At 36.8% G+C, this 26304-nt stretch overlaps 3 protein-coding genes across 3 annotated transcripts; 1 reads left to right on the forward strand and 2 right to left on the reverse strand.

The window, feature by feature from the left end:
• Positions 1-3548: 3548 nt before the first annotated feature.
• LOC117782661 (14-3-3 protein epsilon) lies at positions 3549-9076 on the reverse strand. The gene is made up of 4 exons (XM_034619687.1): positions 8825-9076; positions 4266-4735; positions 4019-4199; positions 3549-3918 (listed from the first exon to the last, which is right to left on the reverse strand). Exons 1-4 carry the CDS (start codon positions 8886-8888, stop codon positions 3851-3853), a joined length of 783 nt encoding a protein of 260 aa, XP_034475578.1. The 5' UTR covers positions 8889-9076; the 3' UTR covers positions 3549-3850.
• A 1438-nt stretch (positions 9077-10514) lies between these two features.
• Positions 10515-13562, forward strand: LOC117782659 (ribosomal protein S6 kinase delta-1). Its single transcript, XM_034619685.1, has 3 exons — positions 10515-10732; positions 10795-12441; positions 12949-13562. The coding sequence occupies exons 1-3, from the start codon at positions 10637-10639 to the stop codon at positions 13165-13167; spliced, it is 1962 nt and encodes a 653-aa protein (XP_034475576.1). The 5' UTR covers positions 10515-10636; the 3' UTR covers positions 13168-13562.
• Positions 13552-17461, reverse strand: LOC117782660 (transcription factor mef2A). The gene is made up of 2 exons (XM_034619686.1): positions 16464-17461; positions 13552-15169 (listed from the first exon to the last, which is right to left on the reverse strand). The coding sequence occupies exons 1-2, from the start codon at positions 17459-17461 to the stop codon at positions 14242-14244; spliced, it is 1926 nt and encodes a 641-aa protein (XP_034475577.1). The 3' UTR covers positions 13552-14241.
• Positions 17462-26304: the final 8843 nt, after the last annotated feature.

Consider the following 26304-nt stretch of genomic DNA (forward strand, 5'->3'; position numbering starts at 1 on the left):
TTTATTAAAAATGAATGAGATTATGGTTAAAGTTAGTATATAACTAAGGTAATAATATAATTCCAACTACGTGACGTAGTTTAAGCAAAGTAAGAAATTCAGGAAATTTGGATTGTACATCAAGGATATCCATGTCGAACTAGAAAACAGGATAAATCAATAACAAATAAAATGGCTATCTTTAAGGACTAGAAGCTACTGAACATAAAACCCGGACAAGGACAGGGGTATATCCTTCAAGATAAAGAAAATATGTAGAAAATTATTAGGATTTGTATTTTAAGGGGAAAAAAGTAAAGTTGGACTATGCTTGCGTAAACCAAAACTAACCTAGAGCCCTAGATAACACTACTTAAAACACTTTTATGTAATTGACATTTTTCTTAATTTTCAAAATCTAGTATTTTTTAAAAGCTTATTTCCAGAGGTTAGCTTGCATTTTTGAACATTACTAGAGAATCTCACAGCCGATCTTTAAAGACATTACACTTTTAAAAACCTATATAAATTTTAAAAATCAAAAAAATAATATTTTTATTTAGATATTAAACACTGAAGTCTATGGTAAGTCGGCTACTTGTCACAAACTTAATAAACCAGCACAGGGTAAAAAAAAACCTAATATAAACCTATATTTTATCCTACGTCCGGTCGCGGGAAACCTTTCTGTAAATGCAATGTTTTATGCTTTACTGCATAGAATTGCTTAATCAATATTACATAATCGTATGGCGTCTTGAAGGTAGGTGACCATATTTCATTCTTATAAAGAACTGACATAAAAACATTTAACCTAAAAATGGTTCGCTGTTTCTTTTTATATGGAGCTGTAACTAGCCCTTATATAAAAAACTGCGATAAATAAAATTAAATGATAAATATTATAATATACCACAATTAAAGTAAATTTCCACTTAATTATATTAACAACGTGACACATCTGCAACCTACAAAGTTTTGGAACCCATTATTCTATAAGTTTTTCAAGAAATATAAGGCATACATATTTGTAAATGTATATAAATTCTACCAGAATGTTCTAAATTCTGCGTTTATTATTCAAACGTTATGAAATTTTTGGGATACATAAAAATAACTTTAAGATTGTAATTTGTTTTTATCGATTTGCGGGAAGTGTTAGGGAAATAGTACAAAATTTGATATAAACATGAACTGTGTATTGTGTAGAGAAGTGGGAGAAGCTTCCCTCTGACTTTTACACCCATCTTCAAGCGAACAAATCAAATCAATAACAGAAACTTAATCAAAATTTGTTTATTCATGTGAGTAATGCCTACAATTCTGATAAAAAAAATAAAATAAAAGCCGCACATTCATATACAGTGGCTCAGAGCATAATTCAACGAGCAGCTGGAATTTTGTTTATTAGTTATAACGGCTAAACTAAAAGAGTTATCAAAATTATTAAAAGTATTTTGTTAGCTTAATGTTTTAACTTGTCGAATACAATTTCATTTATTTTTAATGTTAAACAATTTAAGACTTAAAAATCATCCAAAACAAATTACGTATTTATGGTAATTTTTTTAATTTTAAATTGTTTTGAAATGCTTAATAAATAAATAAAGTTGTATCTGATAAATTTAGGCATTAGGCTTACAATCTGCAATAATTTTGATATTTCCTTTAGTTTCGTTGTTATATTTAAACAAATTTTGCCAAGTGCTGTTTGAAATAAACTGTGAGCTACTGTACATACATTTGTCATACGTACATACATATCCATTTAGTACTAGGGCACACATATTGCTAGGGACTTGCATTACAGTACCCCCACCCACAAAGGTTCGTTGAAAAAGTTTCCATTTCGTTCTGTCGATAGGTCGAACAAAAATTTATTAAAACTGTGCGCATTTTCTTTTTTTAAATATTTTTATTTGAAATGAATACGAATGCCAGTTTAGTTGTTTGTTGCTTTTCGTTATTAATTAAGTATCTGCCGCTGCTGTCTCGAAATACCTATTCAACTTCTGCTCGGTTCGATCGCTCTATCTTTTTATTCTTTTTCTCAGATTGCTCTTAGTTACTCTTAATTACCGAAACAGTGTTGAAAAAAAGTGCTCTTCGATTTGGTTGTTTTTTGTGTCGTATTCAAAAATCAATCGCTTGGCGGCACGCAGCAAGAATCAAGAAAAATAATCCCAAAACATTCTCTTGTTGAATTTTTTTTTTTTTATGCTAAATTAAATATTTTTCTGCCTTGTTGTCGAGTGTTAAATGCAAACATATTTGTCGCCCTTTTGTTATTGGTTTTTTGCTTAGGGGGAGGGAGTTGGGTTTTCACTTGGAAAAAATCGAAATCTACAAATTACATAAGTGGTAGGCATAGAAAATATACAAGTATATACGAATGTATATATATACTAAGATGTATACAATATATATTTATATATGTGTACCAATTGTTGTTAGCAACTACAAATACTTTTCGTTTTAATATTTATATTTATATATATGAAATGTTTGTGGCGAATTGAATAAAAACTGTTAAACAAACTTGTACATATGTATAAAAACACGAACGTAATATGCGCTTAATTTTTTGTTTGTTTTTTGTTTTTTTTTTTCTATTCTTTTTGATTTGCATGTGAGAGAGCAAGAGACAAATACAGAGGTGATGGAAAGAAATTTAAGAGTAAAACGAAAATGAAACATTCCATTTGCGTTAGTGTTGTGTGTTATGTTTGCTTGGTTATTCTCTTATATGCGTGTATGTGTATGTGTGTGTGGGTGTCTCAGTAGTGTTATTAAACAACACACTTAAACGTTACATACAAATTTAGGCTTAAGAATTCGTTTTACTTTTACTCTTTCGAATTTCGCATTAACTAACATTCATTTGTTATTTTACTTTTTCGTTTTTAGTTTTGTTGCTTGACTTTGTTTGCTCATTTCGTTCTTACTTCACATTTGCTTTTCTTGTTTTTCGATTCGTATTAAATTTAAATTAATTGCTGCTGTTTTGTTTCTGCGTTTGCTTCTTACATATTTTGTTTTATATTCGTTCGCATTATTTTTTTTATTCAAATTGCGCTTATTAAGTTTGCTTTTCTTTCGAATGTTATTACCTTTTTATTTTAGTTCTTTTAATTACTTTATGACTGGCTTAAAATTAAAGTTGAAGTTGTGTATCTTATGTGTTGTTGTTCTTGTTGCTGATAAGATTGTAAATATAATATGCCAACTTTTTCATGCGTACTGTTTCTGTGTGTGTGTTGTAGTGATCTTTTTGAAATGAAGTTTATTTTGTTTTCGCTTCTCAGAATTAAATATAATATTTATTTAAATATAATATAATGCTTTTGTTTCTCGAATGCAAAAAATTTCAAATGTAGTAGTTGCTGCTGCTGTTGTTACTGTTGTTGTTGCTGCTGCTGTTGTTGTTGTAGCTTTGGGGAAGTCACAACAAAGATGACGACGGCTGCACCTCATGCATGCCCCAACAACAGCCACGCCCACGAACCACCCTCAGTTAATGTTGTAAATACACTGTTGTTGTTGTTTTTCATTGTTGTTATTCATATTCATTTGTATTTGTGTGGTTTTCATCTTTGCCTGCTTTTCCTGATGGTTTCTACTTGCTACTTGCTGCTGTTGTTGTTCTTCATCTTGTGGTTGCCACTGTTGCTGTTGTTGTCATTTATCGTTGTTGTTATTACTGTTGTTTCTTCTTGTTGTTGTTATTGTTGCTGCTGTTTACTACCCGGTTGCGTGTTGTTGTTTTATTGTTGTATGCATATATATTATATGTATTATATTTACTTTAGAAGGTATATGTTTTTTTTTGTTTTGTGTTTTTTTTAAATGGAAGGGCGGGGGTTTACTTAAATTACGACACATCCTGATCCTCAACATCCTGAATTTCCGGTTTAGGCTCGCCGTCACCTGTTGTGGAGTCTATATACATTTCGGTAAAGATCAGAGATATATATGTGTGTTAGTTTACAATTGGAATTGCTAATGATGATCTCGAATCGGATTGGAATCCGTTACTCACCATCTGCCTGCATATCAGACGTCCATAATGTGAGGTTGTCCCGCAGCAGCTGCATAATCAGGGTCGAGTCTTTGTAGCTCTCTTCGCTCAGTGTATCCAACTCAGCGATGGCATCATCAAATGCGGCTTTCGCCAAGCGACAAGCGCGATCCGGTGAATTGAGAATCTCATAGTAAAACACCTATTAACAGCATCATTTGTTACGATCTTTGATTTTCTTATTATTCCTTGTTTATTGTTAACTTACCGAGAAGTTCAATGCCAAGCCCAAACGAATTGGATGTGTTGGTGGCAGATCGTTCATGGCAATATCACTTGCTGCCTTATAGGCAATCAATGAATTCTCTGCAGCATCCTTACGATCCGAGCCGGTGGCAAATTCAGCCAAATAGCGATGATAATCACCCTTCATCTTATAGTAGAATACTTTACTTTCGCCGGATGTGGCGCATGGAATGAGATGTTTCTCGAGCACATTTAATATATCCGAGCAAATGTCGCGCAGCTCCTTTTCCACCTGACCGCGATAGGTCTTGATCATCTCCAGCTTCTCCTCGGCGCCCTTGTTCTCTTCCTTCTGTTCAATGGAGGTGATTATACGCCACGAGGCGCGACGTGCTCCAATCACATTCTTGTAGGCAACCGAGAGCAGATTGCGCTCCTCAACGGTCAGCTCAACGTCCATGGAAGCCACCTTCTTCATAGCCTCCACCATTTCTGCAAAGGTTCGACAACACAAATATCGGGCAATTTAAAAGAGGAACAACATTTTCAAAACTCTTGTGCATAGGATATTTTAATTTTGTCAAGAAAAGTACAGTAAGATATTGATAAAACCGTATACTTTAGAGCCCAATAAACTAACAAAATTGGTAACCCAAATTCGTAATCTACGATCAATTCTAAGATGTCTCCACCAAAAATCCATAGTTCTAAAATCAATTCCTGGTCCCCGCTTTTTAAATTGATAAATGTATTATTTTTTTTTTAATTTAAGCATGTTATAATCATATATTTAGAGTCTTTAGTCCTATCCTGACAAGATTGGTATCAAATCTCTTGCTAGGACCAGGACTTCTGAAGAAATCAGTCTGAAATCGGACACTATATAGGTCTGTCGATAATTGAGGACCTGCAATCTTTTCTTTTTTTGTTTGCTTTCGCATTAGAATCTACAATCAAATTTTCAGAAATACATTAACTATAGATAATACACACCTTTGATTTCATTTGTATATTTATCCTATCTTTATATACACACACACCTACATAAATATGTAGATACGTATATCTATTATCTACACACTCACACATACACACCCAATCTACAATGACATAACTTGTCACACATTCATGACTACCTAGGCATAACGGTTTCCTGTGCTGAGTCTTTTGCCCTTTATAGACCGATTCTGTCATTGTACTGATAAGAAGCGTCAAGAGAGCAAAAACCCGCCCAGACACATTGTTGCACATTCCTTCAAGCTGACCGCAACAACAACAACGACAACAGCAGTTGAGGCGTCATCAACTTCGTGCAAAAAACGCGTCATGAATCACAATCATTGACAGTGACTGTAACTGTGACTTTGACTGCAACTGTGACTTTGACTGTGATCGAGTGGCAGCTGCAACTTAAAGTCGACGCGGCGTCGTTTCGGTTTGCGTGCTGATAACACATATGTATGCACTCAGCACACATACGCACACACACATTGAAAGAAATCAGCGCTAAATAGAGTAATTGTAGCATTTTGCCTTTGCCTGCATTTCAATTTGCTCTGTCTTCATCTCTCACTCTCTCTCTTTCTTTCGCAGTCAGCTGCTGCTGACGTACATTCGTCACCCCCAGCCCCCCTCCTCTCTAACACTCTAGCAGCAGCAGCTTTGTTATATTGCTGTGAAAATGGAAATAAAGTTGACTGCGTGATTCATGCTGTTCAATTTAGAAAAATCTTGTTGTTGCATTCGGTTGAACTTCAAATTGTTGTTTGGCAATGGCACAAAACTCCAAATGCGTTTTCCAACACACAACTTAGTGTCGGCATAGCAGACTACAAAACTACTCTACAAATTGAGGATATCAATAAATATACAACCAAAAATAAAATATAAATCAAGTCAAATTCCCACGCAATGATCCAACGAAATATAATGAATCAAAATGAAAAAGCTGATATGTCAACCAAAAATTAAATCGCCTCCCACTCCCACTCAACTCACACCCCACACACATACAAAGTCAGGGCGCGTCACGAAAAAAAAAACATATACATATGTATGTACATGTATAAAAATGTACATACTTTTGAAAGTACAAGCACAAAGGGATCGTCATTGGAGAGCAGGAATCTCTTGATCCTTGGCTATACTTCATTGCTCGTGGGTGTGTCGAAACATATGTATACAGATAAATATGTACGATTATACACACAAATCATATGCACGTATGGGTATGTGGGGGGGCATTCATTCATACATACTCGTATCTATGCATGTATGTGTGTGTACGCTACTTGGCATGCGTACGTACCGTTACAATAGTGCAATTACACAAAGGAAATACAAAAGTCAGTCAAATCCGTAAATGCTATTATAACATTTGTAGATTTTACTGTTCTCTTATTTTATTTTTTTGTGTTCATTGACGACATTGAAGCGAGCGTCAACAAAAAAAAAAAAAGAATAGAAAAAAAAGAGCGCGGCAGCGACCTCGAAAAAAAACAGCTAGAATAAGCGGGAGCAGCACCTGAAAGTACACTTAAAGGCAAAAACGTTGCTGCTGCCGCCACTGACGTTAATGTGTACAAAGGGAGGGATGGGGGGCACGTTGTGGGGGCGCCGGAAGAGAAGACAAGAGTCGGAGGGTAGTGGCTGAGACTAAGAGAGGCAGACAGTCGTTGCCGGTTGCCTGGAATGCATTTGTATTGGTCTCTCCAGCATGACTAAAACTGCCCAAGTGCGACAAGGCCAACGCCAAGTGTTCACACAAATACAAATACACAGGCCATGGCAGTTTGAAGCACACGCAGGCGAAAATAAGAAGAAAAACATGTGATACAGACTTTAATGTTCACGTGTATGTGTGTGCGTGTGTGTGTACCCGCAGTAGCTGCAAATAGTTGATTGACTTCTTTAGACCGTCAAAGCAGCAGCAACAACAAAAACAACCAGGGGAAAGAAGTTTAGAATGCCGCCAGTGTTAATGTTGTTGTCAGTTTTCCTGACAATTGTCAGTAGTATTTCTTTTTAACTTAGTAGTTGGTGCTCATTTTCAAATACAACGAAAATCAGCGGCAGCAGACTTTTCAACGCCACTGTGTTGGGGCAGCAGAGGCAGCCGTGTCACTGTCGGCAGGCAACACACTAGTTATCTCGTTTTAACGCACATGGCGACGCATTTAAGCGATGTTGTTGAGCTCGCGCGCTTTTTTAGCCAAACGCCAAAAACGCTGGTCTGTTCGCTGCCTAGCGTTTTGCATTTTGAGCAGCCACAGTATTTTAATTAATTGAAGTATTTTTAATTAAATAAGCAGCAACCAACAGCAACAATAAAAGTGCCAACTATGCTGGTGTGAGTAGTTAACAGTGTGTCGGTGTGCGTGCATGCGTGTGCCTCTCAGAGGCACACATACACACACACACACATGCGCGCAGAAACATGAGTAATGCTAGTGCAATTTTTTCCTTTTTCTTTTTCTCTGCACTATCAAGCAGAGTTGCCAAGTGGCTTGTTGTAAGAGTTGCGAGAAATTTGTATTTATTTTTTTTTGTTTTTTAAGTATATAAGGACTAACAACTAATTTGCATAGAACACATATAAAAGAAAATTGACTGTAGAGATGCTGATCGCAAACCGAGCGACAATTTGAGCGGCAGACTCACAATCGATTCATTCATCGATTTTTCGCAGTACGACATGATGACGACGGCGCCGCCTTGCTCTGCTGCTGCGCAACAAAGCACATTTCGAGCAGCAATGAAACAGCGAAAGAAACGAAACAGAAACTAGAGAAAGAGAGTATGCCGAAAAAGTTTTCACTCTCATCGATTTGATTCGAGTTGAGTTGTGGGGAAACACCACCCGTTAGCATATTTAAATATCTAACAAATTGTGTTGAGTACGATTTTCTTCACAACTTGAAAACTCTGCCTTGGCAACACACACACACACCCAAAAAGTTACTACCAAACAGCCCTTAGCAACGATGTCGTTCGCCCGTCGCGCAGCCCTCACGCGCCTATCACCAAACGCTAAATACACAAAATTTTCAATTTACCCCCATCCCTAAAGCTCTCTAGTCAAAACTACTATATAAAAATGTAATACGCAACAAAGTTGCTTTTTGCAAAAGAAGCCAACGCAAAAAACGAAAAACCACGCGAATTTTTGCCGGTAAAAAAAATCAGGTTTGTTTCACATTTTTCTTTTGCACAGTCTTTCTTTGCCATTTTCTACAGTGCTGTGCTGCCTCGCCTCCTTGTCATCTTCTTTTTCATTCGGTATTCGGTCTTTTCGAAGAAACACTACTCATCGGCTGCGACGACGACGCCGACTCGACGCTGCTGTCGAAAGTTACAAGCAGCGAGGCGCACCTACACATAAATGTCTGCAAAATTAAAAATTCCACTTCTTTTTTTTCCCATCTACCACTGTATATAATGTGGACATTTTTCAGCAATTTTTCGATGAAGCGCAGGCCACGCGACGGCGACGGCAGCGCTGCTGGACCCCTCCCCAAACTTGGCGCTCCGCTGACAAAAAATTTTTTTCGCCTAGTTTTTTGTCTTTTTTTTACTACTTACCATCGTAGCGCTCGGCCTGTTCGGCCAATTTTGCCTTGTAGACGTTGTTTTCACGTTCAGTCATTGTGTTTAAATCCTTTTTAGTAAAATTAATCCACAGAAAAAATTATTTTAAATGCTCCCGGTACGTGCGGCGTCGATTTTGCTGCTGCTGTCTTCGTCGCCTTCTTTTTCTCTACTGCTTTTCGAGTTGACAAGCGCTCTGCTTAGCTCACTCGCACGCTCGGTTCGGCTGCCGTTCAATTTTCAATGTCGTCGTGGACGCTACACGAATCTGCGAGTACAGTAAAGAACGTTTGGGGGTAAAATGAATAATTTATACACTGAGAGCGAGCGTGCGCCGTATAGGTTTCTTAGTTTGTAAAACTATTTTAAAAGAACTGTCTTTTTCCACACACTGACACCGAACAATCTTAATGTAAGAGTTATTTGATTGATTTTTAAATTCCTACTTTGTCGTTGCTTGCTCAAAAAATCGGTCTTTGAAAATGAGAGACGAAAGGAGAAAGAGAGAGAGAGCGACCAAATTTGCGAACGGAACTTGTTCAGTTGTGAATAAACAAATCAGTCTCTCTGAGGCGCGGCTAAGAAAAGATGGCTCAACTTCATTGTTGCCAACTTAGCTATTTTATAGCTTATTCTGGCTATTTTCAGAGTTGGATTGCTAAAAAAATTTTAAAATTATTATTAGACGACAATAAGGCCAATATCAATTTGTATTCATCTATCTATGACTATTCAAAAGTGCACTCAAAAAGGATTTCCAGCCAGAAACAGATATTTGCACTAAAGTTGGCAGTGCGACAGTTTTTTCCGGACGTTGTTAACACTGCCTACACTCTTAATGAACATGAGCAGCGCACAATCGAAATGTGAACTGAATTTAGCAATAAATAAATATTTGTAAAGAAAATAAAATAAAGATGTTCTCTTCTCCTTGGGAGAAAAAGTTATAAATATAATTTAACTCTTAAAAATTAAATTCAGCTGAACTACATGCCTACACTCAGGGATTTAGTTCGTTCCATTATTGTAGTTAATTGAACTTAATCAGAACTATTTGATCAACGCCGGCTCCGAATAAAAAGTAACGCCGGCGCACAATTCAAATGTGGATTAATTTTTAGTTCATTTTAAAATTAATTAATTTTAGAAATTATTTTTCAAAATTAAATAATATATATGTGGTAATTTTTATGAATTTTAAAATTTCAGCACTCCTCGGGGAAATATTGGAATATTTTAAAATAAAAATTCCGAAGTTCGAAAATTATTGCTTTAAAATTATAGAAATTGTAAAATTCAAAACAATTTGGAATTTGATCAAACTATGAGCTGCGAAACAAGCATGCCAGCCCGTTTTTTGTTGCGACATGATTATTAAAGCAAGTTGGCAGCCCTGCTAACTACATTTGTAATTGTAATTTTGTATTCGGCAGAAATACGAAAACTAAACAGTAACAGCTGAGTCTCGAAAATGTCTACGGATTCGTCAATATCCGTAACGGATTTCGGACAAATCCAGCGAATTGCATAAACATAAGTCTAATTATTAGGAAAACAGTGAAAGTTGATGGTGACAGGCTCGCAGCAAAATATAGTAAGTATATCGCCGGCGGACAGCTCTAAATGGGGTGAAATTTAATGAAATAGTAAGTTATATTGACCAAGCAGTATTTGTAAATTTCAGAAAATTAGTTAACAGCTGCAAGATACGATTGATAAATCAAATTGCTTACCTCTACGAGAAGAATTTGGTGAATCCCAGTTGATTATTGGTAGGATATGGAGTAAGTGGCGTCAGCTTCCAAGATGAGTCTGAATTTGGGAGGTTGGATACATAGTTTCACTGTAACCGACACACAACAACACAAGGGAGGCTACACAATTTATAAGATTACATCGATTGTAAGCAGCTTGGATATATAGTATTGGAAAAAATAACTGACATGAGATGTCCACATTTGCAGGTATTCCCCCGCTCAGTTCCCCAGGCATTGACCTGTCTGGTCGTATGGAAGCGATTTCATGAGATCAAGCGACTGCATAGGGAGCTCAGTCGCCGGCACAAGAGTATGCAACTGCCTGGAAAACTTCCGGAGCCGACAGACAGCAGTTACTTCAAGCGCTTTGATGCGGATGTCATACAACGACGCAAGGATTATATACTAAAGCTACTTGATTTCGCCGCTCAGCATCCGGTGCTGTACAAGTGTAACACATTCACACAATTCTTCAGCGAGGCGCAATCACCAAATGCATCGCCACTGCGCAAATTGTATGTGGAGAGATCTCTGAAGCCGCCTGGCAGCGGAGCGATTGCTGAAATTTGCGATAAACTCGATTTGCCCTACGATCCACACGATGCTAATGGCATAACACCATTGGATCCGCGTTGCGACAAGCCGAGCATTGATAGCGAACCACACGAGCAACATGAGCAGCCTAATAAAGATAACAGCACTCTTGATGCTGAGGAGAAACAGTCGAAACGCGATTATACGCGACTTCTAACGCCCATGGCATCTGTGGAGAGCGACGATAGCGATTACATTTATGAGGCGGCCTTGGAATTCAGTCATGCCGTGCAGGCGGAGGTTAATCTGGAGTATGACGAGGCCCATAAGCTGTACAAGCGTGGCGTTGAGCTGCTGCTCGTTGGCGCCAAGCATGATGCCAATGAGGATCGCAAGTTTATTGCCAAGGCCAAGATAGCCAAGTATTTGGCGCGTGCCGATGAAATTCATGCCAATTTCATACGCTCCTCCGTCGGCGGCAGTGGTTCCAGAAAGCTGCAGTTTCAGCTATCGATCGATGAGGTGGATAATGTCAAGCAGCTGGAATGTGCTTGGAATCAGTTGGCCAAGTACAAGGTGCTCAAAGTATTGGGTCAACGGGTCATGCAGGTGCAGTGCATCACACAGCCGCAGTCACAGCCGACGGCCGTCATGAAGGGCATCGAGAAACCCGCGAGCAATTCACCCACACAAAGCATCTTTCTACCCCAGCGTGTGCCGTATATGACTCAACTGTTGGCCTATTTTCAATCGGATCAGAAGATCTTCCTTCTGCTCAAGCAGGCGGAGGGAGGTCGCCTTTATGACTACATACAAAGCTATACGCCCACGGCGAGTAAATGCAGCGATTACGCCGATCTCTTTCCGGAGGATCAGCCACTGACGGCAGACAGCGATGTTAGCGATTTATTGCGCAACTCTCAGCAATTGCTCAAGTCCGTATCGCATACGCTGAGCAGCTTGCAAGCGGGTGCACTGACTCCCAGACGACATGGACGCAAAACAACTGCCAAACGCTTGCCGGAGGCCTGTCTCCGGCAATGGGCCTGCGAATTGGCCCTGGCCATTCACAGTCTGCATGGCAAAGGCGTTATATTGCGTGATTTGCATATGGAAAACATTTTACTGGGTAACTCTGGTCAATTAATGCTCACATATTTCTATCAGAACGAGGGTCTCACCTCCGACGACAACTATGTACACAAGGCGCTCAGTTTGATTGCCTTAACGGATCATTTTGTGGCCCCGGAGCGACCTCTCAGCTTCCGTTCCGATTGGTGGAGCTATGGCGTGGTGCTTTATCAGCTGCTTCTGGGTGTGGTAAGAGAATATAGCTACTTAATAACCAACTGCTTGTAAACCCTTGCAGAGTGTGTTATCATTTGGTCATGTTTGTCTGTCCGTCTGTTAGTCAGAAAGGATCGGTTGAAAATCAACCTTAAGGTTGAAAAACTTTGTTGTTTCTTTAGATAACTTATCTTAAAGTCGGACTAGCGTATTATATAGCTTACATTAGAATTATTAGTCGATAATTGAGTACAGATCTCTGCCAGTGTGTTAAGTTTTTTGTGCTAAGAAAATATACCTACTTTATAGCCAACTATTTGTAAACCCTTGCAGAGTGTATTATTATTATTATTATTATTATTATTATTCCTTAGGAAGGATCGGTTGAAAATCAACCTTAAGTATAAAAACTTTGTTTCGTTAAATATCTTATCTTAAAATCGGAATAGGAGTTATCAGTCTATGATTGAGGTCAGATCCCTGCAAGGGTATCAAATCTTCAGATTAGCCTTCTTTCTTATTCACTGTATGTCATTGCAGTCCTACAAGTCAACACATCCTGGCCATCTGGAGCTATACGGCTGTGTGCAGTATCCATCGGATGCTTTGGATATATCGGATAATGCACGTGACTTGTTGGAGCAACTACTTCAACTGACGCCAGAGCTGCGCCTGGATTATGATCAACTGCAGGCTCATCCGTTTTTCGAAGGCATCGATTGGCAGGCGGTTAAGGATCAGGCTAATGCGACGCCTTAGGTTTAGAGAAGCTTAAATCTAGGCTGCTAGCTACTAATTTAAATCTATGGTCTACAAACAAATACATCACATAATTTGCTAAGGAACAAAATGTACTAAATTATGAGTCTCCATATTGTTATTATTTGTGTTATTGTTTTTTGTTTTTTTTTTCTGTTGTTTTCATTGTGGTACAAAATATGTTACTTTATTCTTTAATATTCATATGTATATTGTTAATATGTGTATTTATATGTATGTACATTGCAAATAACTATAGTATTGAATTAAATCTAAGGATTTACGTAGAAACGGAGCAGCTATCGACTCGAAATGCGAACAACATAAGTATTAACATTTTTTGTAAAGCCAATGAGCCAATTATACAAATATATAAACATTTTATTGTCTACTTACACAACAGTTTAATTTTTATTTATAATTAGTGAATTTAATATAAGGTAAGGTCAGTGCCCAGAATCTAAACAATGCTAAATCGCTTATATAACAATTCTGGCCACATTAAGGCACATTTGGAATGCATACTCGGGTTATCGTTGTTCAACGGAGAGAACTAACAGATTTATTAAGAACTAGACACTAAAAATAACCATAATAATAATTAATGATTTTAAGTTTTGGCAAGACTTGTCGATTTTGTTGTCGTTTTTTGTTTAGCTTAATTAATTATGCATACAAACTAAAAGGAACCTATGGCAACAATGAGCAAATGATTGTGTTATACTCGATATAACAGTTGTATCGATAATTGCTCTACGTTTGTTCTTGACATTGGCACATGGTGAAATGATTAAGAAGGCAATGAGAGGAATAATTAGAACTCAAGCAAAAGTATTTTTTTTGAGAATTTGAATGTCACCTTGTTAATCACTTCACTATGTTCTCTACATTGGCATTTGCTAAGACTTTAGGACACTTTGAAATGCTCCACACACACACATGCACGCATACACACAGGCATTTTGAACTGAGTTATTCAAAATGGCCGCTTGAAGCGTACTTTTGCGCTGACAGCGGCAGACGCAAAGCGTCGCAGCTGCTGCTGCTGCTGGCGTCGGTGTGTGAGCATTTCTCTTAGGGCAAAAAAGGCGGCAGAACATAATTTTGCGCCTGCTGCTGTTGTTGCTGTTGTTGTTGTTGTTGTTGTTGCTCCTCGCTTTTGATCACAGTATGCAAGCCACTGTCATTGTCATCGCTGCCGGATGCGGATGCTGCTGCTGCTGCGGCCGCTGCCGCTGTTGCTGCGCTGACGTAATGATGCGCCTCCATGTGACAGGCAGCGGAATTGTTGTCCAATCCCGTCGGCGGTTGACATTGAACCTGGACATACTTGGCCTCCTCCGGACTGAGATACTTGCCATTGAGCTGCTGATGTACCGTTACCAGTGTTCCGTCCGGTAGTTGCTGCTGAGTGGTCGTCGTTCCGTCCAGCTGCTGCAGATCCGTCGTCTGATAGCCATTGACCGCCTCACTTGCCACATCCACACCGACTCCGGCACTGACTCCGCCTGTGCCTCCTCCACTGCCCCCACCCCCGTTCATCTCAATGCGCGGCGGACTTCCGTAGTCAAAGTGCCGCATCGAGAAAAGTTGACTCTCGTGGACGTAGGTGCCGTACTGTCCGGAGTAGGTGCCATATGGACTGGGCGCCGGTGACAGCAGTCCGAACTGCGGACTCAGCTCGTACGGCGTCTGGTAGCTTGTCCAGCTGTCCATGCTGCCCGGCGGAGTCACCGTTGTCGTCTGCGGAAAACTGGCAAAAGGTGGCGCCAATGTGCTGTTCAGCGACGCCGTCGGCGGAGTGTTTGTCTTAATGTATCCGGTCTTCCGGGGTGGCTCGTGCTTACGCCACTTGGCCCGACGGTTCTGGAACCAAACCTGTACTCGGGACTCGCTCAAATTCAACTTGATGGCCAATTCCTCGCGCGCAAACACATCCGGATACGGAGCACGCTCAAACGCTCGTTCCAACTCCTCCAGCTGATATGCCGTAAACGTCGTTCTGCAAATACACACAAAATTTAAAAGAAAGTTTAATTCAAGGTGCTCGGAAAACTGTAAAACCGTTATTTTTCCCAATTATTATATCCTTAACTCAATATAATATATCTAATACGAGAATTGAGCACTCTTATTCCTGAAAAACAACGAAAAATTCGAATGTTTCCTTTTATTCCTATTAAATATTAAACTCAGCCTTTTTTAAATTTAATGTATAAGTAGTTTACTTTTATCGCGACTGTACATCGATTGTAGGGGGCCCAAAAAAATTGAAAAATGAAAAATTCATAATCTACGGTCAATTTTAACAAGTTTTTACCAAGAAACCAAAAATCAATTCTTAATCCACTTTTGAAGTTGAAAATTTTATATATTTTTTTTTTAAATTTTTAGCATGTCTTTAATTTTTTTATTTTAATTAATTTTCTTCTGATCCTGACAAATTTGGTTTTAAGAACTCTTGTTAGGACCACAACTTTCAAAATTTCATAAAATTTCAATTTCATTGTCCTGAAAACATAATTATCATCCATTCAAGGACTAAAAACCCAAAATTTTACAACTCCAAAGGTTTTTTGGTGATAACATCTTACAATTGACCGTAGATTACAAATTTGTTTTGCTATTTTTTTGGTTAGCTGGGTTAAATTAATAAAAATGATTTTCAGAAACTTGAACTTGTTTTGAACTTCTGAATTTAAAAAGTCAAGCTAATAAAATTATATAAAATAAATAATAAAATATTAAAAGGAAATAAAAAACTTCACTGAAAATAAAACCAACTTCTAAAATCACGAACAATCATCTTAAATATTATATTCTTTAAATAAGACCATTTTAGGAACATTAATAATTCTAAAAAAATTAATTTTAAAAATCGAAGTTCCTATTACAAGAATAAAAATCTTAAATTGTAAGGAATGTATAAATATGCCATCGACGCATTTTTCAGACCAAAAGTCTTAGTTTTGAGACCAAAATCTTGATTTCAGAACATTTTTTCTATCACTGTAGATTATTTAAAAGCTGAGTTATTAATTTGTTATATATTTTCATTTCTATTTAGTTTCAGTTCTAAACAATTACTTTTCTGATTTATAGAAATGTAAGAATTGTAGTAAGTTTATTGCTTTAATATTTATTTCATTTCATTTCACCTCCTGTTGCTTTCTATCATGCGAATATTACGCATACGCCCCATGGCGCTGATATAAATTATCAGATAATTTCATAGATTTCCCGTCGTTAAGTTAATTGCAAAGGCTGTTCGTTGAGTCGTTGAGTTGTTAACTCACCTCGTTTTCTTCTTTTTAATGCCATTGGGATCGCCCTTCTTCTTGTTGCTGTTGTCCTTTTTGGCCGCTGTTCCAGGAATGCCTCCTCCCACACCACCCACCGCTCCACTGCCCGCTGTTCCTGCTCCGTTATTGGTCGCAGTAGCGGAGTTGTTGGCACTGTTGTTGTTGCTGTTGTTGTTGCTGTTATTGTTGGTGGAATTGCTGGAAGTGGCACTGCCATTGGTTGTGCCACTTGAGTTCTCCATTTGGCCGCACATCTCCTCTGGTTTTTTATGCTTGCCACCCGTGGCGTTGCCATTGGCGAGCAGCAGCGGAGTGGGCTCCATCAGACTGGCATCCTCATGGGGCAGGACATGGGCATGGCCATGACTATGATGCGGACTGTCGCCGTACAGATGCATAGCGACATGTTGCTGTGGCTCATACTGATCCTTCGGCGAGTAATCTAACTTGCCATTCAGCGTATGATAATCACTCATAATCCCCACCAGCTGCTGTTGTTGCTGTTGTTGCTGTGGCTTATGATGCAGCATTCCATTGTGGTTGTGTGTATGCGAATGTGAAGGCGGAGGAGTTACGGCGTATTGCTGATGATGTTGCTGAGGCTGCTGCTGCTGCTGTTGTTGTTGTTGTTGTTGTTCGACCAGCTTCTGTGGCGTCGTTATATACTCATATTTCTGGCTGGGTGAGAAGCAGCCCATCTTATTGCCGAAATCCATCTTCTGTGCATAGTTGGGAGATCCAGAGCCACCGCCTCCGCCATTTGGCAGGATGGTGTTGCAGTCGGGCAGACGCTGCTGTTGCTGTTGTTGTTGCTGCTGCTGCTGCTGGCTGCACAGCTCGTGGACAACACTGCCGAGCATAACGGGATGCAGAGTGCCGTGCTGGATGGTCGTTGTGGATGTGGGCAGAAGTGGTTTGCTGGCGCCCAGCGGACTCAGTGGACCGCTGCCAAAGTCGCCAAAGATCTGATCGTCGAAACTGGCGTGCTCCATTTCGCACACACACACACACACACACTCTCACAATAATAATCACAAGCACCCAAAACTGTTTTAGATTAGTTGATTTATTTGTTGCTCAAGTGTTAATCCATTTAGTTATTAATTAAAGTGCGCGCAAAACCAAAACGAAAATCAAAATCAATTTTCACTAATTGTTGTAAATTAATTAATTGTATTTAGTTTTTGGCGCACGCGCAAAAACATTTGCCGTAGTTGATTTTTTGTGTTTTGGTTTTTTCTGCTGCTCCTGTTGAACACTGTATGCAAACGCTGCTCGCACACTATTTGAACCGTACGAGTCTATGCCTGTGGCCTTAATTGAGCCCACAACTGGCGATGATTGCCCTTTTATACCAATTTGCGGGCAGAGACGCCGCGCAGCCCGTTTCGACCAATCAGCGATGAGCTATGGCTGCCACCAGCAACAGCGAAGCGACGGAGCGAGAGAGCACATTGAGTGAGCAAGCGACAGCGACACTGCTTGTGTGTGTGTGTGTTTGCGCGTGTGTGCTATTTTTCTGTTTTATGCTGGCGCGTGTGACTTTTTGCCTTTGCTTTTACGTTTGCCTTTGGCTTTGCCTTTGTTTTTGCTTTTACTTTTCGTAACAACTGCGGGGTGTGGTTTTTCTTTCGCCTGAGAATCTGATACTCCTCCTCCCCTTGCAGCACTACAGCTGGCACTCTACTAAATTTATTCTGCCAGCAGATCAGCAGACAGGAGCAAGTCCTGGGAAAGATCATAATATTGTTCAATGAAATAACTTTTTTTTCTTGAATACCCTTGCTGAAATTGAACTTTGATAAAACAGTTAAAATAGTTAAAACATATAAATATGCTGTCAACATTATTTTTAAGAAATAATCTGTTGTAGCAATCCCGGCATTAGCAATCTTTTTAATCCAAAAAAAAAATATATTAAATCATAATATTTTGTATTAACAATTGCTTATTTATCTATGAATAGAGTTTTGCTAAATTAGCAAATATTTCTAGAAAAGTAATTTTTTTTTATAATATGGCTAATATTACTCGCTAGTATATAGAATGATTACCGTACTTTATTACATAATATACTATACTTCCGAACAAAAAAAAATGTTTTGAAAAAAAAAACGATCGATTTTTGTTTGTATATTTTAGTATTAAGTATACGCTTTTATAAAAAATAGCAAAAAAAAAATAAAAACACTCAGACTTGAAGAATCATTTACAATTATGTAGAATCTATTGAGAATGTTTTGAAAACGATTCGCACAAATAAGCTTTTAATTAATGAATGAAGTCTATATAAGTTTATGAACTATATTTTCTTAATTTGTGCTTAATTTTTTGTATCCACGTTTTGGATTTATTGTTAATTTTAACATTAATGCTCGAAATTCAAAAAAGGTACCCTCGGCATCATTTACAGAATTCTCATAATAACAATAACTAAATTTCACATTTTATTTTCCATACTAAATTCTGTTTTCCATTTTACTAGTAGTCCCTCTTTTATTTACAATAGCATCACATTCCTAATATGTCTCGCCTTGTTTGCCCTCTATTATTAAAATGTACGAGTATTTCCCTTCACCTGCCTGCATGTCCACAAATGTTGCGCTTCCGATTAGCTTTGGTCAGAAGGAATCCCAACATAAACACAAGTCCAACTGGAAGTATCACGCGACAGACGATCGAATAGGGGTCTAACACTGAACGTTGGAATTTCCCACCACCGAAACGAGACTTTAAGGATCGCAGCACGCTTCCCTTCGACCTTTTAGTCAGTTTCTCTGCGCGTGTCACCCTCAGTCTGTGACTGAATTTCACCCTCCAAGGATCGGCGCACGTTCAGTTGCGAGTGCGACCTTTTGGACAAATGCTGGTATTACCCTGGTCACTTATGAGATGAGAAGTCAGAGCAATGTTATGGATTGTTTGCATCGATTTTATAAAGATTTCATAGTGAAAGTAAATTGGAGGTGACATAGGTCGTTAAAGCTGCATAAAAGCTAAGAAAGGTCCTGAATATTTAAAGATATATTTATCAAGTTTCTGAAAATCCCTTCAATATTATTAAATTTTAAAAAACAAAATAATCAATAAATATTTTTATCCATAATATTTAAAGTTTTTCACACAAGGAATTTAAATAGTGAAACTGAATAGGAGGTTACAAAGGTCGTTAAATCAGTATAAAAGTTGAGAAGGGTGCTGAATATTTTAAGATATATTGATCAAGTTTCTGAAAATCCCTTCAATATTATTAAATTTTAAAAAATAAAACAATCAATAAATATTTTTATCCATAATATTTAAAAATTTTTACACATGGAATTTAAATAGTGAAACTATTTAAAGATATATTACTCAAGTTTAAATTTTAATAAAAAAAAACAATCAATAAATTTTTAAAATTGTTTAAAAAAAAAAAGTAAATCTTGAGATATAAATACTTAACCTTTAAATCTTATAAAATAATTACTCAAGTTTCTGAAAATCCCATAATGGTATTAAAACTTAAAAAAATAAAATAATCAATCATTATTTGTTTCTTTAAAAATGTAAAACTTGTATCAAATAGTAGCAAACCACGAGGAACAAATACTTAAATTTTCTTAAAAGAGTCCCGTGGAACTGCTTACCCAAAATTCCCACAAGTTATTTAGTTGCCACTCAATCAGCACCACCCAATCCCAACTTTCGATGTGTATTGAAGCCCGCATTGACCTTTGGCAAAGGGAACAAAAAAACTTTAACCTGAACTTCCCAGGATACTCGCATCACGCTTAAGGATCAGCGAATTATTTCCCATCGTTTTGACCGTCGAAAAAGAAAACCCATCAAATTCCACACAAACTACATGAAAATCTCACAACAACAACAATTTGATACTTTTGGTCTCGCTATGTGGCAATGTCGATGGATTTGTCTTTGCAGGTTTCAAAATGCGGGCAACGGAAACAGAATCGGAATCGGTACGAAAACGCGAACGGAAAATGTGCACGCGATCGGCGTTGAGTGAAGAACGCACCCCCCATAAACAACTATGTATATAGTACAGGCACTACACTGAAAAAAAAGAGCTACTTCTAAAATCAAGAAAATTCATCTTGAATATTTTGTTTTTAAAGTTTGACCATTTTAAGACCATATTAATAATACTAAGAATATTAATCTAAAAAATCGAAGTTCTTAATACAAGAATAAAAATCTTAAATTGTTAGTATGGTACTACATCATATGAAAAAAATAGTGCACCCGTGGAACTCTGGTTAGAGACGCCGCTTCAGTTAAAAGCAGCGGGCGCCGGTTCGAATCTCAATCTTTTTAAAATTACCAAGCACATAATAAAATGTATATAAAACAAAATTAAAACTATAAAAAAATTTTAACTATAAATTTAAAAATTGTTTTTAATTTTTTTTTTATTTTTTGACTTAAATTTTAGGAACATTCATTCTTATAATAAAAGCATTTATTCTTATAATATGAACTTGGTCTTAGTCCAAATGTTTTTAAAACCAAAATGTGTTTTCTTAATTTAAAAACTTTATGTTCTCGACGCATTTCTTATTTTTGAAACCAAAATCTTGATTTTAGAACATATTTTTTATCAGTGTATATAGTAGAGGAATGATGCTACCCAACCAAAGTCTCAACTCTTGCGTGTGAATAATCAGACAGCGTTTTGCATTGCGATTGCGCCAATTATGTGGGCACTCTTATGGTGCGGGACCATCCTCGAGGAGCGAACAACGACAGGGTATGAGAATTGAAACTGAAATTGAAATTGAATTCGAAACTGGGATGTCCTGCTGTCTCAGGGCTTTGTGGGTTAAGAAAAGTCAACGATGATAGCATCTGTGAGAGATCAAGAGTCAATTACTGTTGAGATGCTTACTCAGGAGGCTGAAGGGCAAAGGGGAAAGTCAGTAATTAACCAAGACCTTGACAATTCTGTTGCTACCTTAAGATCACCGATTAAATCTTAATTAACTCAATAAAATCAGGGATGAAGTGCATAATACTTACAATAGGTTTAAGATTTGAGTGGGAAAATGTACGGGGCATATATTTAAGCCAAGGCTGGGGTTTTTGGTCCGAACCTTTAATATTAATTACCCCTCGACCATGAACTAGGAAAATGATTAATAAGTTAAATTGACATCTATAACTTTATTTCCAGGACTTAAAACTAACATAAGAATTATTTCATTTGTTTTTGCTTCGACTTTGAAAATATCTGAAGTCAAAGTCAAAATCTTGACTTGAGAATTAATTAAAAATAATAATATATTGTCATAAGTAAGATTCATTTGAAGTTGGAATTTATATATTAAATAATTCTATAGGTCTATGGCTCTAGCTACTCAAATTTAATTAAAGCAGTAAAGTTCATAAACAACAATAAATAATAAACAAATAAATAAATAAATAAATAAATCAATAAACAAATAAATAAACAACAAATAAATAAACAAATAAAATAAATAAATAAACAAATAAACAAATAAATAAATAAACAACAAACAAATAAATAAACAACAAATAAATAAATAAACAAACAAAAAATAAATAAACAAATAAACAAATAAATAAATAAATAAATAAAATAAATAAAATAAACAAATAAACAAATAAACAACAAATAAACAAACAAAATAAAATAAATAAACAAATAAATAACAACAAACAAACAAACAAATAAACAAATAAACAAACAAACAAACAAACAAACAACAAACAAACAAACAAACAAATAAACAAACAAACAAACAAACAAACAACAAACAAACAAACAAACAAACAAACAAACAAACAAACAAACAAACAAACAAACAAATAAACAAACAACAAACAAAAAACAAACAAACAAACAAACAAACAAACAAACAAACAAACAAACAAACAAACAAACAAACAAACAAACAAACAAACAAACAAACAAACAAACAAACAAACAAAAACAAACAAACAAAAAACAAACAAACAAACAACAAACAAACAAACAAACAAATAAACAACAACAAACAAACAAACAAATAAACAAACAAACAAACAAACAAAAAAACAAACAAACAAATAAACAACAAACAACAAACAACAAACAAACAAACAAACATAAACATAAACAAACAAACAAACACACAAACAAACACATAAATAAATAAATAAATGCAGAAGTAGTCTGGTGTTGGTGTTACCAACTGGAGAAGACACTCGCAAGACAGGAAACAGAGAAGGAAACTTGTGAATCAGACCATGCCCCAATAGGGGATAAAGGGCATATAATAAAAGTAGTAGTAAATAAGTTAATGGTATTCCTATTAATAGTCGGTAGTCGATTTATAAGCTGCTTTATATTAGTGCACGGTTTCGCAGTTTCAATTCTCCATCAAGCAAACCGAAACTTGGTACAGTTTGTCACATAAACCAAAGTGCGCTTCCTAAGCTTTTGATGAATGCGAGTGCGATCGCGAGTATCTTTCATGTTTTTTCCATAACCATTAAGATACACACACTGACACACACACCGACACACACTCACCGACGTCGCACTTGTTCACATTTGTTTTGAACTCAGTGACAGTCACTACTCAGCATCATCATCATTCCGAATTCAGAATTTAGCATTCTCAGTCTCCAGTGGAATATTATCACATTGTATTACGATATACTTACATACATATAAGTATGTTCAATACATACATACATTGACTCTGTTATGCATTTCTCCACATATGTACACTCAGAAAAAAAACGATTAATTTTTAACCCTGAAATTCAGATATTCGCCTTTGAATTGTTTTCAAGGTTGATATGCATTTTATATTTGAAAATACATTTCTGAAATATGTAGCTAACCTTTCCGAAATGTAATATCAGGGCTTCGAATCCATATTAAATTCACAGGCAGACTTTCTTAATTTAAAAAAATTTGGTAAAGCTAACAAGGGTAAATTTCGCATTAGTATTTAGAAAAGATTGAAAGCGAAAACCCTATTTTTTCTTAGAAAAAAAACCGCTTGTCCATATTTTAAAAACGATATTTCTTAAAAAAAAAATTTGTTTATGTTTTAACTTTATATAGTTAAGAAAAATAATTCCAAACAATAGACATTTTTCTAACTATTATGGCGATTTAAATCAAAGTGGAATGTTTAAAACGAAGTTAATTTTTATTTTCTGAGTGTACACATATAAATACATATGAATATATAAGTCGCTTGTCGTTTTGCGATTGTGATCTGTGACAACGAAATTCCAATATGGCGTAAACACTCTCTCACACACACACACGCACACAGACACTGTTAGAGTCCAGAGTCGAGGAAAACAGTTCACCAATACAAATGCATTCAATTAAGCTTCGTTAAGATCAATTTAAAATCCCGCATAAAATATCAAATAGTTTTTGTACTTTAGTTCCATATCTGCTGTCGCTATTTGTTGTCGGCTGTCGGGGCAGCAACAACAGCAAAAGCATTTCGAAATCCACAGCCCACGGAACGAGACAATGTCTCCAAGTCGGTCGGTCGATCGGTCGGTCGGTCGGTCGGACCCAGAACCAGACCCAGACTCAGGCCCAAGCCCAGATCGCAGATCGCAGACCGCAGACCCCCGAGACCTCAGGCCCCGACATGACAAAGATGTATAGTTTTTCATATTTCGTTAATTCTCTATGGCACTTTGGGGTTCCAGTTGCTGCCCGCTGCCCACTTGATGCCCACTTGTTACCCCCTTTGGCTCTTTTCGAGTACTACACATGATGAGACACTAGGCATGCTTGAAAAAAATAAACAACGGATGTGCGGACGTGTATCTGACTTCTGACCCAAACGAGCAAACGATCATCAGCAATACGAATTCACCCATCTATCTATCAGCTATTTGCAAAAGATTTAATATTACTCAGGGTATCAAATGCATACTTGCTATTATTATACAATACTTGTATTTTGGAAAATCTACAACTCAAACTCTCATCATATTTTCTTTTGTAGGAAGAACTCCATTTAAAAAATAAGGCTTAACTTATTGCTCTTGATTAGCACTAGTTTGATCCGATTCTATTGCTTAATTGTTCGTTTTCAAGAAACTTTAAAAAACAGGAGTCACTTTCAAGGCTAACAATTCAAATATTGTTTTCAGCTTAGCCTGAGGGAATATTTTAATCCGACCAATTTTAAAACGTCAGGAATTGGTGCATCTTAGTAATGTTTTTTTATACCCGTTACTAAAAAAATAAGTAAGAGGGTATATTGTGTTCGTTGGAATGTATGTAACAGGGAGATGGAGGCATCTCCGACTATATAAAGTATATTTATTCTTGATCAGCATCAATAGCCGAGTCGTTATAGCCATGTGTGTCTGTCCGTCTGTACGTCCGTCCGTCCGTCCATATGAACAAAAGGATCTCAGAGACTATTAGAGATAGAGATACTAATCTTTCACTCACAGACTTTTATATGCCCCACGCAGATCAAGTTTGTTTCAAATTAAAGCCACGCCCCCTCCACCCCGCAAATAGCGAGAAACCGTTCGTTCGTCTGTTTGAACAAAGCGATCTCAGAGACTATAAGAGCTAGCGTAACCAAATTTGGCACACATATTTCTATATACCTCACGCAGATCAAGCTTGTTTCAAATGTAAGCCATGCCCCCCTCCGCCTCCGCAAACCGCGAAAAACTACCACACCCACAGTTTTTAAGATAACACGTTTTTTTTTATAATTAACGTTATCTGTTATCCCACTGAATCGCATCAAGATCGGCAGTTTTGGCGAATAAAGGTTTTCAGAGCAAATCAAGTCTTTTCTTTAAAGTACTTTTATATATATTGAAGTAAGTAACGGGTATCCTATGGTCAAGATCTCGACTATAGCCTTTCCCACTAGTTTTTTTTATTAAAAAGTATTAAGTAGTTGTTTAATTATTTACTTTTTTCACTGCTGTTTTTTTATTTATATTATATTAATATTATATATATTAATTTATTTATAAGAGGATAATACCGAAAAAGAAATCGTTTCCGGTACGTGCCGAAACGAGGTTATCGGTGTATTTATTTTGGGTTTATCGCTTCGATTTTTTAGTGCTATAAACGTTTCGGTTTTCGGTTCATGATTATTCAACTACCTTTTTGGTACAAGATGTATAACGGTTCATTTTCGGTAATATTCCCTTTCTATATATAAATTAATGTTATCGACGTATTCATTAATATAATTATTGTTTTGTTTTGGGAAGCTCAAGATTTAACCATAATTGAAATGAATTGCGTGTTTTAGGTTTAAGGATTATTATCCTTAAAATAATAGCGAAATGTAGGAACTTAATGAGTTTAACAACAACAACAACAATTTTGAGTCTATCTTGATTTATCCACAAAACAAAATGAAACAGATAAAACTTAATGCAATCAAAGTGAAAGTGAGAACACGCCAATAAATTAAAGCCAATCACAATCACTACAATATAATGTATATATAGTGAGCACAGACATATATAGCTATCGTCCATATGAAGATGACAACTACTTCTCTTAGCTTGGGGCTTGATGCTTGGCCCTTGTAATTGGCTCTGGTTGGGAGTCTTGTCGATTCGTAAAAATCCCAACACAGCGCGCGTAATTCAAATTAATTGCCGACAATTGTGACTTATTTAAGGCAAAAGCGCCATTTAATGCAGCCCAACATGGACATGGACACGGGTATGGACATCGGTACGGACATGATCTACCCCTGTCACTAACAACTTAAACAGTGCGATCATCGTCAATGCAATCAAGACCAAAGGTTTCTAGAAATGTGTAATTGATATCGAATACTTATGAAATGTGTAGCAC

Source organism: Drosophila innubila (genome assembly GCF_004354385.1).
Source record: "Drosophila innubila isolate TH190305 chromosome 2L unlocalized genomic scaffold, UK_Dinn_1.0 5_B_2L, whole genome shotgun sequence".
In the NCBI taxonomy this organism is placed as follows: domain Eukaryota; kingdom Metazoa; phylum Arthropoda; class Insecta; order Diptera; family Drosophilidae; genus Drosophila; species Drosophila innubila.

Bases quoted from the DNA above. Each gene is read 5' to 3' on its own strand.
- LOC117782660 (XM_034619686.1), bottom strand. From the start codon at position 17,461: ATGGAGCACGCCAGTTTCGACGATCAGATCTTTGGCGACTTTGGCAGC. The intron at 15,170-16,463 runs GTGAGTTAACAA...GTGTATTTGCAG, and splicing joins ATTAAAAAGAAGAAAACGAG to AACGACGTTTACGGCATATC.
- LOC117782661 (XM_034619687.1), bottom strand. From the start codon at position 8,888: ATGACTGAACGTGAAAACAACGTCTACAAGGCAAAATTGGCCGAACAG. The intron at 4,736-8,824 runs GTAAGTAGTAAA...GAACCTTTGCAG, and splicing joins ACAGGCCGAGCGCTACGATG to AAATGGTGGAGGCTATGAAG. The intron at 4,200-4,265 runs GTAAGTTAACAA...TGCTGTTAATAG, and splicing joins GCTTGGCATTGAACTTCTCG to GTGTTTTACTATGAGATTCT.
- LOC117782659 (XM_034619685.1), top strand. From the start codon at position 10,637: ATGAGTCTGAATTTGGGAGGTTGGATACATAGTTTCACTGTAACCGAC. The intron at 10,733-10,794 runs GTAAGCAGCTTG...CCACATTTGCAG, and splicing joins TTTATAAGATTACATCGATT to GTATTCCCCCGCTCAGTTCC. The intron at 12,442-12,948 runs GTAAGAGAATAT...ATGTCATTGCAG, and splicing joins ATCAGCTGCTTCTGGGTGTG to TCCTACAAGTCAACACATCC.